The following is a 14,392-nucleotide window of genomic DNA, read 5'->3' as shown; positions in this document are numbered from 1 at the left end:
GTCTCTATCTAAGGATACTGTCTCTAGTTCTCATCTGGTGTACTGTCTCTATCTAAGGATACTGTCTCCAGATCTCACTTGGTGCACTGTCTCTATCTCAGGACACTGTCTCTATCTCAGGATACTGTCTCCAGTTCTCACCCAGTGTACTGTCTCTATCTCAGGATACTGTCTCCAGTTCTCATCCAGTGCACTGTCTCTATCTCAGGATACTGTCTCCAGTTCTTAGCTGGTGTACTGTCTCTGTCTCCGGTGTACTGTCTCTATCTCAGGATACTGTCTCCAGTTCTCATCTGGTGTACTGTCTCTGTCTCCGGTGCACTGTCTCTATCTCAGGACACTGTCTCCAGTTCTCACCCAGTGTACTGTCTCCGGTTCTCGTGTGGTGTGCTGTCTCTATCTAAGGATACTGTCTCTAGTTCTCATCTGGTGTACTGTCTCTATCTAAGGATACTGTCTCTGTCTCCGGTGTACTGTCTCTATCTCAGGACACTCTCTCCTTTTCTCACCCGGTGCACTGTCCCTATCTCAGGACACTGTCTCCAGTTCTCATCTGGTGTACTGTCTCCAGATCTCACTTGGTGTACTGTCTCTATCTCAGGATACTGTCTCCAGTTCTCATCCAGTGCACTGTCTCTATCTCAGGATACTGTCTCCAGTTCTTAGCTGGTGTACTGTCTCTGTCTCCGGTGTACTGTCTCTATCTCAGGATACTGTCTCCAGTTCTCATCTGGTGTACTGTCTCTGTCTCCGGTGCACTGTCTCTATCTCAGGACACTGTCTCCAGTTCTCACCCAGTTTACTGTCTCCGGTTCTCGTGTGGTGTGCTGTCTCTATCTAAGGATACTGTCTCCAGATCTCACTTGGTGCACTGTCTCTATCTCAGGACACTGTCTCTATCTCAGGATACTGTCTCCAGTTCTCACCCAGTGTACTGTCTCTATCTCAGGACACTGTCTCCAGTTCTCATCCAGTGTACTGTCTCCAGTTCTCGTCTGGTGTACTGTCTCTATCTCAGGATACTGTCTCCAGTTCTCATCCAGTGCACTGTCTCTATCTCAGGATACTGTCTCCAGTTCTTAGCTGGTGTACTGTCTCTGTCTCCGGTGTACTGTCTCTATCTCAGGATACTGTCTCCAGTTCTCATCTGGTGTACTGTCTCTGTCTCCGGTGCACTGTCTCTATCTCAGGACACTGTCTCCAGTTCTCACCCAGTGTACTGTCTCCGGTTCTCGTGTGGTGTGCTGTCTCTATCTAAGGATACTGTCTCTGTCTCCGGTGTACTGTCTCTATCTCAGGATACTGTCTCCAGATCTCACTTGGTGCACTGTCTCTATCTCAGGACACTGTCTCTATCTCAGGATACTGTCTTCAGTTCTCACCCAGTGTACTGTCTCTATCTCAGGATACTGTCTCCAGTTCTCATCCAGTGCACTGTCTCTATCTCAGGATACTGTCTCCAGTTCTTAGCTGGTGTACTGTCTCTGTCTCCGGTGTACTGTCTCTATCTCAGGATACTGTCTCCAGTTCTCATCTGGTGTACTGTCTCTGTCTCCGGTGCACTGTTTCTATCTCAGGACACTGTCTCCAGTTCTCACCCAGTGTACTGTCTCCGGTTCTCGTGTGGTGTGCTGTCTCTATCTAAGGATACTGTCTCTGTCTCCGGTGTACTGTCTCTATCTCAGGACACTGTCTCTATCTCAGGATACTGTCTCCAGTTCTCACCCGGTGTACTGTCTCTATCTCAGGACACTGTCTCTATCTCAGGATACTGTCTCCAGTTCTCACCCAGTGTACTGTCTCTATCTCAGGATACTGTATCCAGTTCTCATCCAGTGCACTGTCTCTATCTCAGGATACTGTCTCCAGTTCTTAGCTGGTGTACTGTCTCTGTCTCCGGTGTACTGTCTCTATCTCAGGATACTGTCTCCAGTTCTCATCTGGTGTACTGTCTCTGTCTCCGGTGCACTGTTTCTATCTCAGGACACTGTCTCCAGTTCTCACCCAGTGTACTGTCTCCGGTTCTCGTGTGGTGTGCTGTCTCTATCTCAGGATACTGTCTCTGTCTCCGGTGTACTGTCTCTATCTCAGGACACTGTCTCTATCTCAGGATACTGTCTCCAGTTCTTAGCTGGTGTACTGTCTCTGTCTCCGGTGTACTGTCTCTATCTCAGGATACTGTCTCCAGTTCTCATCTGGTGTACTGTCTCTGTCTCCGGTGCACTGTCTCTATCTCAGGACACTGTCTCCAGTTCTCACCCAGTGTACTGTCTCCGGTTCTCGTGTGGTGTGCTGTCTCTATCTAAGGATACTGTCTCTGTCTCCGGTGTACTGTCTCTATCTCAGGATACTGTCTCCAGATCTCACTTGGTGCACTGTCTCTATCTCAGGACACTGTCTCTATCTCAGGATACTGTCTCCAGTTCTCACCCAGTGTACTGTCTCTATCTCAGGATACTGTCTCCAGTTCTCATCCAGTGCACTGTCTCTATCTCAGGATACTGTCTCCAGTTCTTAGCTGGTGTACTGTCTCTGTCTCCGGTGTACTGTCTCTATCTCAGGATACTGTCTCCAGTTCTCATCTGGTGTACTGTCTCTGTCTCCGGTGCACTGTTTCTATCTCAGGACACTGTCTCCAGTTCTCACCCAGTGTACTGTCTCCGGTTCTCGTGTGGTGTGCTGTCTCTATCTAAGGATACTGTCTCTGTCTCCGGTGTACTGTCTCTATCTCAGGACACTGTCTCTATCTCAGGATACTGTCTCCAGTTCTCACCCGGTGTACTGTCTCTATCTCAGGACACTGTCTCTATCTCAGGATACTGTCTCCAGTTCTCACCCAGTGTACTGTCTCTATCTCAGGATACTGTATCCAGTTCTCATCCAGTGCACTGTCTCTATCTCAGGATACTGTCTCCAGTTCTTAGCTGGTGTACTGTCTCTGTCTCCGGTGTACTGTCTCTATCTCAGGATACTGTCTCCAGTTCTCATCTGGTGTACTGTCTCTGTCTCCGGTGCACTGTTTCTATCTCAGGACACTGTCTCCAGTTCTCACCCAGTGTACTGTCTCCGGTTCTCGTGTGGTGTGCTGTCTCTATCTCAGGATACTGTCTCTGTCTCCGGTGTACTGTCTCTATCTCAGGACACTGTCTCTATCTCAGGATACTGTCTCCAGTTCTCACCCGGTGTACTGTCTCTATCTCAGGACACTGTCTCTATCTCAGGATACTGTCTCCAGTTCTCACCCGGTGTACTGTCTCTATCTCAGGACACTGTCTCTATCTCAGGATACTGTCTCCAGATCTCACTTGGTGCACTGTCTCTATCTCAGGACACTGTCTCTATCTCAGGATACTGTCTCCAGTTCTCATCCAGTGCACTGTCTCTATCTCAGGATACTGTCTCCAGTTCTTAGCTGGTGTACTGTCTCTGTCTCCGGTGTACTGTCTCTATCTCAGGATACTGTCTCCAGTTCTCATCTGGTGTACTGTCTCTGTCTCCGGTGCACTGTTTCTATCTCAGGACACTGTCTCCAGTTCTCACCCAGTGTACTGTCTCCGGTTCTCGTGTGGTGTGCTGTCTCTATCTAAGGATACTGTCTCTGTCTCCGGTGTACTGTCTCTATCTCAGGACACTGTCTCTATCTCAGGATACTGTCTCCAGTTCTCACCCGGTGTACTGTCTCTATCTCAGGACACTGTCTCTATCTCAGGATACTGTCTCCATTTCTCACCCGGTGTACTGTCTCTATCTCAGGACACTGTCTCTATCTCAGGATACTGTCTCCAGTTCTCACCCGGTGTACTGTCTCTATCTCAGGACACTGTCTCTATCTCAGGACACTGTCTGTATCTCAGGACCCCGGGTCCAGTTCTAGAGACCTGTATTTCACGTGCCGGGTTTTGGGGGCCTTCATTTGTCAAGTGCGTCCGCAGGTCGTTGGTTGTTACAGGCTGTTAAAGGGCCTGGTTGTAAATGTGGCGGACGGTGGAGAGTGTCTCTGGCGAGCAGATATGGTGGGGTTCACTCGACTGTTAACGACGATAGTAATGCGGGGTAAGGGCTGAACTGGAGACTAGGCAGCGCCAAGCATGGGGCAGAGATCCCGTCAGACTGGAAGGGCCTTGAGGTTTTCGCCAGAGTGTGTCCACCAGATAAATGTTCTAGACAGAACGGGTGAATCAGAGCTGGGGACCTCGAGTGTTAATAGATATGTCCCCTGCTGGAAGCGACCCCTGGCCTCCAGGCTGCTGCCGTGCCGTATGCGGCCACGAGGGGGCGCCCTTGCCCCAGCGGTGCCCCAGGCATCCCTCCTTGAAATGGTTCTGTTCCTGGGAATGTGGAGATGAAGGGTGCCACCCCCTTCCAAGCGGAAAACCCTGCAACCTTCACGTGCAGAGGCGTGCCAGGCTGGGGCCCCCTCACCCCATTCATGAAACTAAAGTTTGATTTGAGAGTTTGAATCCGGAGAAGAAATGCCGTCACTGCCACAAATATGGGAACATCCCTAAGAAAAGACATTAAACATAAAACACTGCCCTTCCTCGGCTCTTATGAAACCAGTTGATCTGTCCCACGCAGCTCGATAGCACATTGGATTAAGCACCTGCTACAGAACTCTGCGTTGCCCGTGAATACGTTTCCAATATCAGCAGGGCCCATTCGGCCTTTTATCTACCCAAGGTCGGTAAACTGAGGGCCATTCAGATAATTGTGCCCCAAGAGAGAGTTCTGGTTTTGGGAGCTGAGCAGAGCACCTTCAGATCCATGGAGGTGAATCATCGGAGAGGCAGTGAGGCTCTCACGTGTGACCCCACTAAGGCCTTTGAGGGGGGTTTCTCAAGTCTGTAGGTCGAAGATGAGGACACGGAGGATTAAACCCTAAAATCGAGGGTGAGTTGAGAAGTGTTGGGGTTGCTCCCTGTCCCTTGAGCTAGTTCAGCTTGTGAGTTCTCCCAACAAGGCCTGAGTGTCGGCCTCAGTGGCCAAACCTTGTGAGCGAGTGTGTTGGGATATTGTCTTTTTCGAGGGCGTGTAGTGCGCAGATCAGTGTTTTCCGATCTCTTCCGGTGGTGTCTGGCGTGGAGCATGTCTGTCTGTCTGTCTTCTTGGTCTGCCAGCAGGTAGTGCGTCTCTTGGTCTCTCACTGGTCCAGTACTTCTGCCTAACTGGTCCGACAGGACACCCTGAGTGTGAACATACCATGTGCATTTCTTCCCTCCCCGTCCGTGCTTAGGGCGGCGCTGATGGATTGTGTTGGTGTCTATATAGCGCTAACCACAAGGCCCGAGGCGCTTTCCAGTTTGTCGGAGGAGTAGCTACTCCGGCCCATATTTAGACTTTTTTTTGCACCGCATTTGTGTCACTTATTGGCACAAAAGCGGTGCAAATGTACAAAATACAATTATATTTTGTAAGTTTGCGCCGCTTTTGCGTCAAACAATGACGCGAATGCGGCGCAAAAAAAGTGTAAATATGGACCGCCGTCCGTTACTATTAGTTACTTACTCTTCAAGTACTGGTGGCCTGGGTGGGGGAAGTTGGGGTGTCGCATGTGACACTCGGAAGTGTGCACCAGACTTCTAGTGGCACAACATGACGCTCAAGTGGTGCAAGAGGTGTAGTGCAACATGTGTGAGGGGACAGTCATGTCTGCACACACCTGTCATAATGATCTTATCCGGTTTAAATCCTCTGACCACTGGGTCCGCGTACACGAGGAACAGACGCTCGTGCTCCCGGGCGATGATGGGAGACACCCCTGTACCGGGTCTGCGGTGGTCCCCCAGGAGCAGAGATCTCACAATCCAGGCACAATAGGAGGCACCAGAGGACTGGCCTGTGGGGCCAACCCAGGCGTGGAGAAGTGTCAGGGGGACCCCTCTACTGGAAGTGGGGTGAAAGGGAGGCAGGTGTCCTCTGGAATGGGCTGATAATGACCTCTAAGGTGATGAAACTGAGGCGTGGGGGGTTTGGGGGGAGGGCAGAGGTGGGAAGCCAGGATTCTGGTCCTGGGCCCGACCCGGAAATAATAGGTCCAAATAAGGAAGACGCCCCAAGAAGTCACCCGTAGTTTCTCTTCACCTGCACTCCATTGGAGGAAGGGATTAGTTCCGGCTATTGAGAGCCAATCACCGACCAGGCTAGGATGCAGCAGTGGTCAGCTAAGAGCGTGGTCCAGTGGAGGGGGCTCAGGTGAAGGAAATGGCCCCAACCAAGCAAGGTGCTGAGACCACAAGACAAAGACAACAAGGTGATGGATGGAGTGCTTGAATTAATCTCAGGCACTGGCAGTCCCTTGGGCCGCATCCCAGTCCATCTTTGTTTGCCCACCATCCCACCCCAGTTTGGACCCAGCCATGTGCGAATCAGTCTTGACCCTGTCCCCCATGGGAACAGTCCAGCCCAAACTGCCAGGCCAGGTCCTCCCTGGACCGGAAACAAGCATCCTGGGACCGGTTTCGGGGTATCACACCTCATCAGACAGGCTATCTTGAATCAAGTTCAAGTTTCCCAGGTCCATGCGTGATGTGCTGCTCCAGTTCAGGTTTTTTTCTCTGAATTCTGGGAATTGTAGTTTGTTTATTCCATTGTAAAAAAAGAACTACAAGTCCCATAATTCAAATAAAAAAAAACTATACGGGGGAGCGCATCACGCATGGACCTGGGAAACTTAGCAGCTATGATTTCTGTTGGTAACCCAACCTTTAAAGTGAAAGTTCTCAAACTTGAGAGTGGGGGTGCTGCTCAGTTGAGGATGAGAGCCTGGGGTTTGCTGAACCTCTGCTGAGGATTTGCTCGTCACGAGCAGGTCTGCTGAGAAAAGCTGCTGCGATCGCACACTCGTCCATGTGAAACTGGTTGTGTTAAACTTCTGTGAAAGGGAAGTCTGAGCATGAAAAGCTGTGCTGTGGTGGTGGAAGGAGTGGGTGAGACGTAGTATTATTCTGTGTGATGTAGGAAGACACAAGCCCTCATTACGACGTTGGCGGTCTTTTTCAAAGCCCACCGAAGCCACAGGCGCCATCATACCGCCAGTGCTGGCGGTATGATTGCCACCCTATTAGGAGTTTTCGCTGGACCAGTGGACAAAAACAGCATTTCCGTCCTCGGGCCCAGCAAAAAAAATCACTGAAGCCGGGTGCAATCGAGCCGGCTGCAATGCTGAGGTGAGTCGGGTGCAGCAGCACCCGTCGCGCAATTCCCTGCCCGTAATTCGGGCAGTGAAATGCGCGATGGGGCTGTGCAGGGGCACACCCACATTCTTCCAGTCTTTCCATGGTGGTGTTTACCGCCATGGAAAGGCTGGCGGATGGGGACTCGTAATCTCCCGGGCAGTGCTGCCCTGGCGGATTACAACAGCCTAGCTGGCTGCAGCCTGGCTATATGACCGTGGAGGTTCAGCCAGGGTCACAATGGGGCGGTCGGACTGCCCTGTCTGTGGCGGGCCAACCGCCATCACGAGGGCCAGCCTCGTAATGAGGCCCACGGTCACGGTGTGTTGAGATGTTTAAAGTGACATGAGGTTCATGACTGGGCCGTACCAACTGATGTGCTACTGAATGGTTGGTGCTTTGTGGTGTGTTGTTGAACCGTGTGGTATGATATGGAGAGAAATGTTCTAGCACAGTTCCTGCTAGTATGTATTATTTAGATGTGGTGTGCAATGCTGTAGCAAAGCCCCTTACAGTGAGATGTGGTGTACAGTGCTGTAGCAAAGCCCCTGCTGTGGTGTACAGTACTGTAGCAAAGCCCCTTACAGTGAGATGTGGTGTGCAGTGCTGTAGCACAGCCCCTGCTGTGGTGTGTAGTGCTGTAGCAAAGCCCCTTACAGTGAGATGTGGTGTGCAGTGCTGAGGCAAAGCCCCTTACAGTGAGATGTGGTGTGTGGTGCTGTAGCACAGCCCCTTGCAGTCAGATGTGGTGTGTTGTGCTGTAGCAAAGCCCCTTACAGTCAGATGTGGTGTGCAATGCTGTAGCAAAGCCCCTTACAGTCAGATGCGGTGTGCAGTGCTGTAGCACAGCCCCTCACAGTCAGGTGTGGTGTGATGATGTGGAGTTGTATGAACAGGCACCCTTGCACTGCGATGTGCCGGCATCTGGTTCGGTGTGGTGCACTGTGATGTTGTTCAGTCTAGTGTGGTGACACACCGTGCGCTGTGTTGTGCAAGGTGTGGCGCAGTTGGATACCGCTTGTAAGATGACGTTGGACGGTGCGGTGTTGTGCAGTGTGGTGCAACAAGGGTGCGTGCTGTGATGTGCTGCAGTAAATGAAGAAGTGCGGTAATATGTTGTAGCAGGGAGCAGTGATGTTGTCATGTGGTGTATATAATTCTGTTTTGTTACTAATGTATTGTAAAGCGGTACAGCATGGGGTGTATAATGGAAGCTTTTAAGAACGTGTCTGTTTTTTAAGTAGTACAGCGAAACCACGATGGTGGGAAGCCCAAGGGACAAAAGTGTATTCACTGGGGGCCTCCACCCCATCCTCTAAGGTAATGCCAAGCAGATAGCTACAAGACAGTCATTTAAATGCTCAATAAACACTTGCCCCAAACAGGCACTTGATAAATGTACATAGTGACCTGTGCATTTAACTAAACACACACTTTTTCAAACCAAAGTGCCTCTTGTGGGTGGCATGTTTGGTACTAAGATATTTATAGGGGCTTTGACTTTGAAGATAACTGTAGCTTGGAACAGAAGGAGCCATTTTAGAAAGATTACAGTCTTCTCTTCCGAAATATACATTTTTACCAGAAAAAAGCCACTTTTTTCAGAAGAGACGAGTACAGCATGGTGGGCGATTTTTTTTTTTTTCATTTCGCCAATAGCTAAAGGGGGCATTCTGTTCTGTATACCCTGGGGAAGTAAGCTTAGAGAAACAAAGATATTTTTAGCATCCTCTGTTGTGCAATTTTTTCTTCTTGCATGGAGGCATTGAGAGCAGCGGTTGACTGCTCAGAGGAATGTTTTAAAGTACGTCTCCCTAATTATATAAATGCACTGTTTCAATTTATAGGAAAAACCACACAATCTTGGCACACCGTGCCCACAGCTGGAAGCCATTAAATACACCACCTAAATAGCATAGCATTAGCTAGAAGTTAGGCCTCAAATTAAAAGTTGTGTTTATTTTTTTAACTAAACAACTACTCCCTGTGTATTCCCCTCTCCGGAGTCACGTTCTTATATTTTTTTTTCCAAGACTTTGTCATGCACACAAAAAAGTATTATCTAAGTTGTACCAGGGTAATAAAAAAAAGCGTAGCACACAGCAAGCAGAGAACAGAAATTGCACACAAAAATTAGTCTAATGTCTTTCACATTTTATTTTTTCTTAGAAAGATGGAAATATTTTTTCACGGTCGGAAAACCATTTAATTTTTTTTTTTTTTTACAAAATGGACAACATGCCATTTGCTGTCTTGTCATATTTACATAATACTTTACAATATTTATTACTGTACAAAATTTACAAATATAATATTTATACACATATACATATATTTATATAAAAAAAATCATTTGGCAGTTAAAATACAATTTTTTCGAACAAGGCACAAAGCCCTGTTAATAGTGTAAGAACGTGTCTGGAACGGACAAGAGTTATTGCACACCTTTAGAAAAATATATATTTTTTGAAAACAGGAGTGTTTTTTGGTCCTTTTGGCCAGTCCATCAGACGTGTAACATTCACAGAATCTCATAAACGAGGCAGTTTCCTTACAAACATTGTCATGTGGCAGTTACAATCAAGAATGCACAAATACAGTAAAATCTGTCTTCATCCTATTGCAAAAAATAAAATCTACTACTTTCTTGCTTTCGAGAAGCATGTCAGGTAAAAAGACCGCATTCCGGCCACATTTTGTCAAAAGTGAGATGACTACTGTTCTTTTTTTTTCCAGTTCATACAACGTTCGTTAAGGCTTTTCCAGTTTTGATCTTTGTCCATATGATATGACTGAGGAGGTCCAGCTCAGTTTATTTGTATCTTCTCAGACGAGCATCTTCTACCAATAAGTTGGCGAGCGCTTGTCTCCGCCCCCTCCTCAGAGTAGTACCAGCTACATCATATTGCAAGGGGGCCTTTAGGGGGCGACCAGTCCCATGTGGCATGTCCTGAGCCCGACTGCGGGTTCTACATGTGCCTCTTCATGTGCAGGGCCAGGTGGTCTGACCTGGAGAAGGCCCGGTCGCAGAGGTGGCACTGGAAGGGCCGGTGACCGGTGTGCTTGCGGAAGTGACGGGTGAGCTCATCGGAACGGGCGAACTTCCATCCACAGCCGTCCCAGTTACAGTGGTAGGGTTTCTCACCTGTTGGGAGTAGAAGAAGAAAGTTTGGTTGAGCATGATGTTCAACACCACCAGATTTTGGATAAAAGTTGACATTTACAAGATCCGCTAGGCCACAGAAGACAAACATGCAACCTTCACTGGGCTGGTAGGAGAATTTTGGTGGGCTTGGGGCAATTCTCCAAGGCAATCCGAGGCCAAACAATTAAAAACTGTTAGCTTCATCAACCCAAGGTGCAAGGCAAGTGGCACAACCAAAGAGCCAACATAATTACTACACACTAGTTGATGGATGTCAAGTAAACACTTTAAACGCTGTCAAAATTAGTGCCCCTTGACCAGGAAGGAAGGATCTTGGTGAATATACTGGCTCACCATTAAATTTATTTCTAGGCAACCTCAAGGGAAATTGTCTGATGTGGAATAGAGTTCTATTGAGTAACATTCCTCACACAAAATGTTATGGGCACCTGATCCCACCCAAATCTAACACGAATACTGTATTTACGGGATAAATTCTAAGTGGAGCATTTTGCTGAGTCACCAAGGTCTGGCATTACAGAATAGGAGGCATGTTCTGCTCTGTGGCAGAAAAAGCAGGAAGCAGAGTTTGTTTTTACCTGTGTGTGTTCTCAGGTGGGCTTTCAGGTGGGAGCTCTTCGTGTAGGTTTTGCCGCAGCCGGTGTAAGTGCAGGTATGTGTGGCTGTCCTCTTCCTAGGCCAGGCGCGCCGACCTCTCTTGGGTTTGGCATCTAGCAGCTCCAGGGGTGACGAGGGTGGTGTCAGCATGCCCCGTTGTCCTTGGGGCTGAAGGGCCAGGCCCTCCTCGAACATGCCAAAGTGGGGGATGCCTGGATACTGCAGCTGGGTCTGGTGGTGGAAGTTGGTGCTTTGGTGGTAGTTGGGAGGGTAGGGCATATTGGGGTGGCACATCATCTGACACTCGCTCATGACCAGATCATCGGGGCTCAATGGAGGGGTGTCTGCGCCAGCCATCTGTGGAGAACTGGCCACCCGGGGCTGCTCATAGGCCATCATGCAGGTGGCATTCCCTTCTTGCTTAATCTTGGGACAGGCCTGGGGCACCATGCCCACTGAAGGCCCATAACTGTCCATGTTGGGCTCTGCCTTGATGTTGTCCATGAAATGTTGGCTCCCAAAGCTTGGGGTGATGAAGAACCTGCCCTGGACATTGTTGTGGTGCCCGTAGCTGGCTTCGTAGTCGGCGCGGATCATTTCGGTCATAAGGCTGCTAGAGGTGTAGGGTGGAGGGCTCCCATGTTCCGGCGAGTGGTAGCATCCGGGGGACGGATTTGTCGGGTAATAGGGGCAGGGTTCAGGAGATGATGGGGGGTAACCATCGCTGGGCGAGCTGTGACCGAGGTGATCAGGACTCATGGACAAGATAAAATCCAGGACATTGTTCAAGTCTTCGTCCTCCTTCCGGCTGGGCAGGAGTGTGTCAGGACTGGGCATGGTCCCCACCATGGCACAGCCACCGTGGGGTGGTTTGATTTCAATGTCGCACTTCCACTGCTGAAAGAAGACAAAACATACAGACGTTAACACCGAGGAAAGGAGAATTTATGAAATGCAAAGTCAACATTTTTTTAAAGCAGTGGATATAGTCAATGCACTCTAACACTCGTCAAACTTAGCAGTTAAAAATGTAGAAATGACAAAAATGTATGAGGAATGCACATTTGCAATCGAGGCTATACCAGTCGAAAGGCAATACCCTTGCACAATCTATCGTTTAATAATATGACCGTTGCTAAATCCCAAAGTTCACAATCTCAAACGAAACAGTAAGCAACGTCCAGAAAAATACAAATTCAATACTACTGATGCACCGCACCCTGCCCGACATGAGTGCACTGATAATGAATGTCTCAACGCAGCAGTGCTTTGGTGCCAGCCAGGCCCACGTGTGTACACTTTGAGCCAACTTCTTGATGGAATTGTGAAAATTCGCCTTTTTCAGCCCTGTGACGCCATGCACTGTGCAATCCTGCGTTGCAAGAGATCCTAATTCCGGCCGCCTTGCAAAGCACCCCCTCCGCGTTTTTAACTAAACAACGAAGGCAACTTAGAAAATGGAACAGTTGTGCACACCCGCCCAGTGCCGAGGCATCTACATACTTAAACACGCAGAGTGGCTGTGTATAGATGTATATATACGAAGTAGGCGCTATCTTCACAGAGACTGCCTGCTTTTTTCCCAGAAGAGCCCCCCTTTTCTGACACATAAAAAGTGTGCACATCTGTAGTATCCGTGCAGATTTCCGAGAAAGGGGCTACAAACCCACCGTGCGCTTCAAAGCTGTGCTCGTCGGCGCGCGACACAGATGCGCTTTAAAAGGGAAAGGTGTGAAAGAATGAACCGCAGAAAGCTCTGCGCATCAAAGCACTCGAGCGCGAGGCACACCGGCGCGAGGGCGCGAGCTGCGGGGGGAAATCTCTGCCTTCTCCAAAAACCACTGTGCTCAAAGCAGGCGAACCCTCTGCGAAGCAGCAGCAGAGCACGCGACCCTGGACGTGGCGCACGGCGCATGTGCAAGTATTATATATATATATATATATAGTGGCGCATATGCAAGTAATATATATATATATATATATATAGTGGCGCACAGCGCATATGCAAGTATTATATATATATATATATAGTGGCGCACGGCGCATATGCAAGTATTATATATATATATATATATATATATATAGTGGCGCACGGCGCATATGCAAGTATTATATATATATATAGTGGCGCACGGCGCATATGCAAGTAATATATATATATATAGTGGCGCACGGCGCATATGCAAGTATTATATATATATATATAGTGGCGCACGGCGCATATGCAAGTAATATATATATATATATATATAGTGGCGCACGGCGCATATGCAAGTATTTTATATATATATATATATATATATATATATATATACACACACACAATGTGAGACAGCATGCAGGGCACCTGGACAATTGCAGAAAGTCTGCAAACAAAAAAAAACTACACGAATAAACACTTTAAAAGTTTCTTGTAGCTCAGCAACAGCAGATCGCGCCTGTCCTCGCCAATCGCACCAGATCATAAATATCAGCCAAGGCGGGTGAAATAAAAATGAAATCAGTCTATGCCTCAGCGGCTGTGCACAAGTGCACCGGTGCGCGGGCGGGTGACGGCTCGCAGAAATCACGGGAGTGCAAAGCAGCACAACGCAGCCGCTTTATACTCGAGTTAGAAGTGTACTTGCAGCTGCAAGAGATCCGTTCTTAGTTTGCAAATAAATAAAAAAAAAAAAATGATTTAAAAATGAAATTCGTGAACCTTACCTCTGGGAAGCTCTTGTCCCTGGGCGGGCTGGCGAAGGTGGCGAAGGAGGGGAGGGCGGTGTCAGCCATGGTAGCCCAGGCTGGAGTGTGCAGGGATGAGGGGATCAATAATGCTGTGTGTGTCTCGGGGCTGCTCTGATCGGCCGGCCCAGATCTCTAGCTTATAAGTAATGTCCAGGCGGGCCCGGGCCAATGGTAGGGGCAGCAGGAAACACGTCCAGGATGGAGGCAGACCTCCTAAATATAGCCCCGGTATATAAGGCTGGAGGCAGAGCAGGCGGCAGCTTCTCCTACACTAGAGCCTGGCCAGGGCTCTTAAAGAGCAGCCAGGCCACGCCCCTCGCTGGGCGAAGCCACGCCTCCCGGCCACGCCCTCCCACTCCGCGAGACCGCGCTGAGCCCGCCCTCTCCCAGCAGAAACCGCCCCCCCTTGGATACTGAACACGCCACTCATGCTGCTGTCACTGCAGCTACGCCACACCCACCACGCGCCTGTAGTTAGTCAGGCCACTCGAGTAACTAAGCCACGCCCACCGCCGTCTCCCCGGGCAACCGTGGCAACAATAACAATAACACGCTGGAGCGGAGCCTCCGGGGAGCGTCCTGACGTCACGATGACGCTCCTCAATGGATAGGGAGGGGGAAGAGGGAGCTCCCCGGGCTCTCCCCGGATCAAGGGCCTTGGAGCTGGCGCGCGCGTGCAGCCGGCGTCCCATCCGGGACGCGTGCGCATGCGCGCGGCCGAAGCCGT

General features: G+C 49.3%; 1 protein-coding gene across 1 annotated transcript; it reads right to left on the bottom strand.

Annotated features, from left to right (window-relative positions):
- Positions 1 to 9,305: 9,305 nt before the first annotated feature.
- Positions 9,306 to 13,956, bottom strand: KLF2 (KLF transcription factor 2). The gene is made up of 3 exons (XM_069216860.1): positions 13,642 to 13,956; positions 10,917 to 11,832; positions 9,306 to 10,317 (listed from the first exon to the last, which is right to left on the bottom strand). The coding sequence occupies exons 1-3, from the start codon at positions 13,708 to 13,710 to the stop codon at positions 10,142 to 10,144; spliced, it is 1,161 nt and encodes a 386-aa protein (XP_069072961.1). The 5' UTR covers positions 13,711 to 13,956; the 3' UTR covers positions 9,306 to 10,141.
- Between the last annotated feature and the right edge of the window lie 436 nt (positions 13,957 to 14,392).

The sequence above is a fragment of the Pleurodeles waltl genome, chromosome 12 (genome assembly GCF_031143425.1).
Source record: "Pleurodeles waltl isolate 20211129_DDA chromosome 12, aPleWal1.hap1.20221129, whole genome shotgun sequence".
NCBI lineage: Eukaryota > Metazoa > Chordata > Amphibia > Caudata > Salamandridae > Pleurodeles > Pleurodeles waltl.
This window is presented reverse-complemented; position numbering and strand designations above follow the sequence as displayed.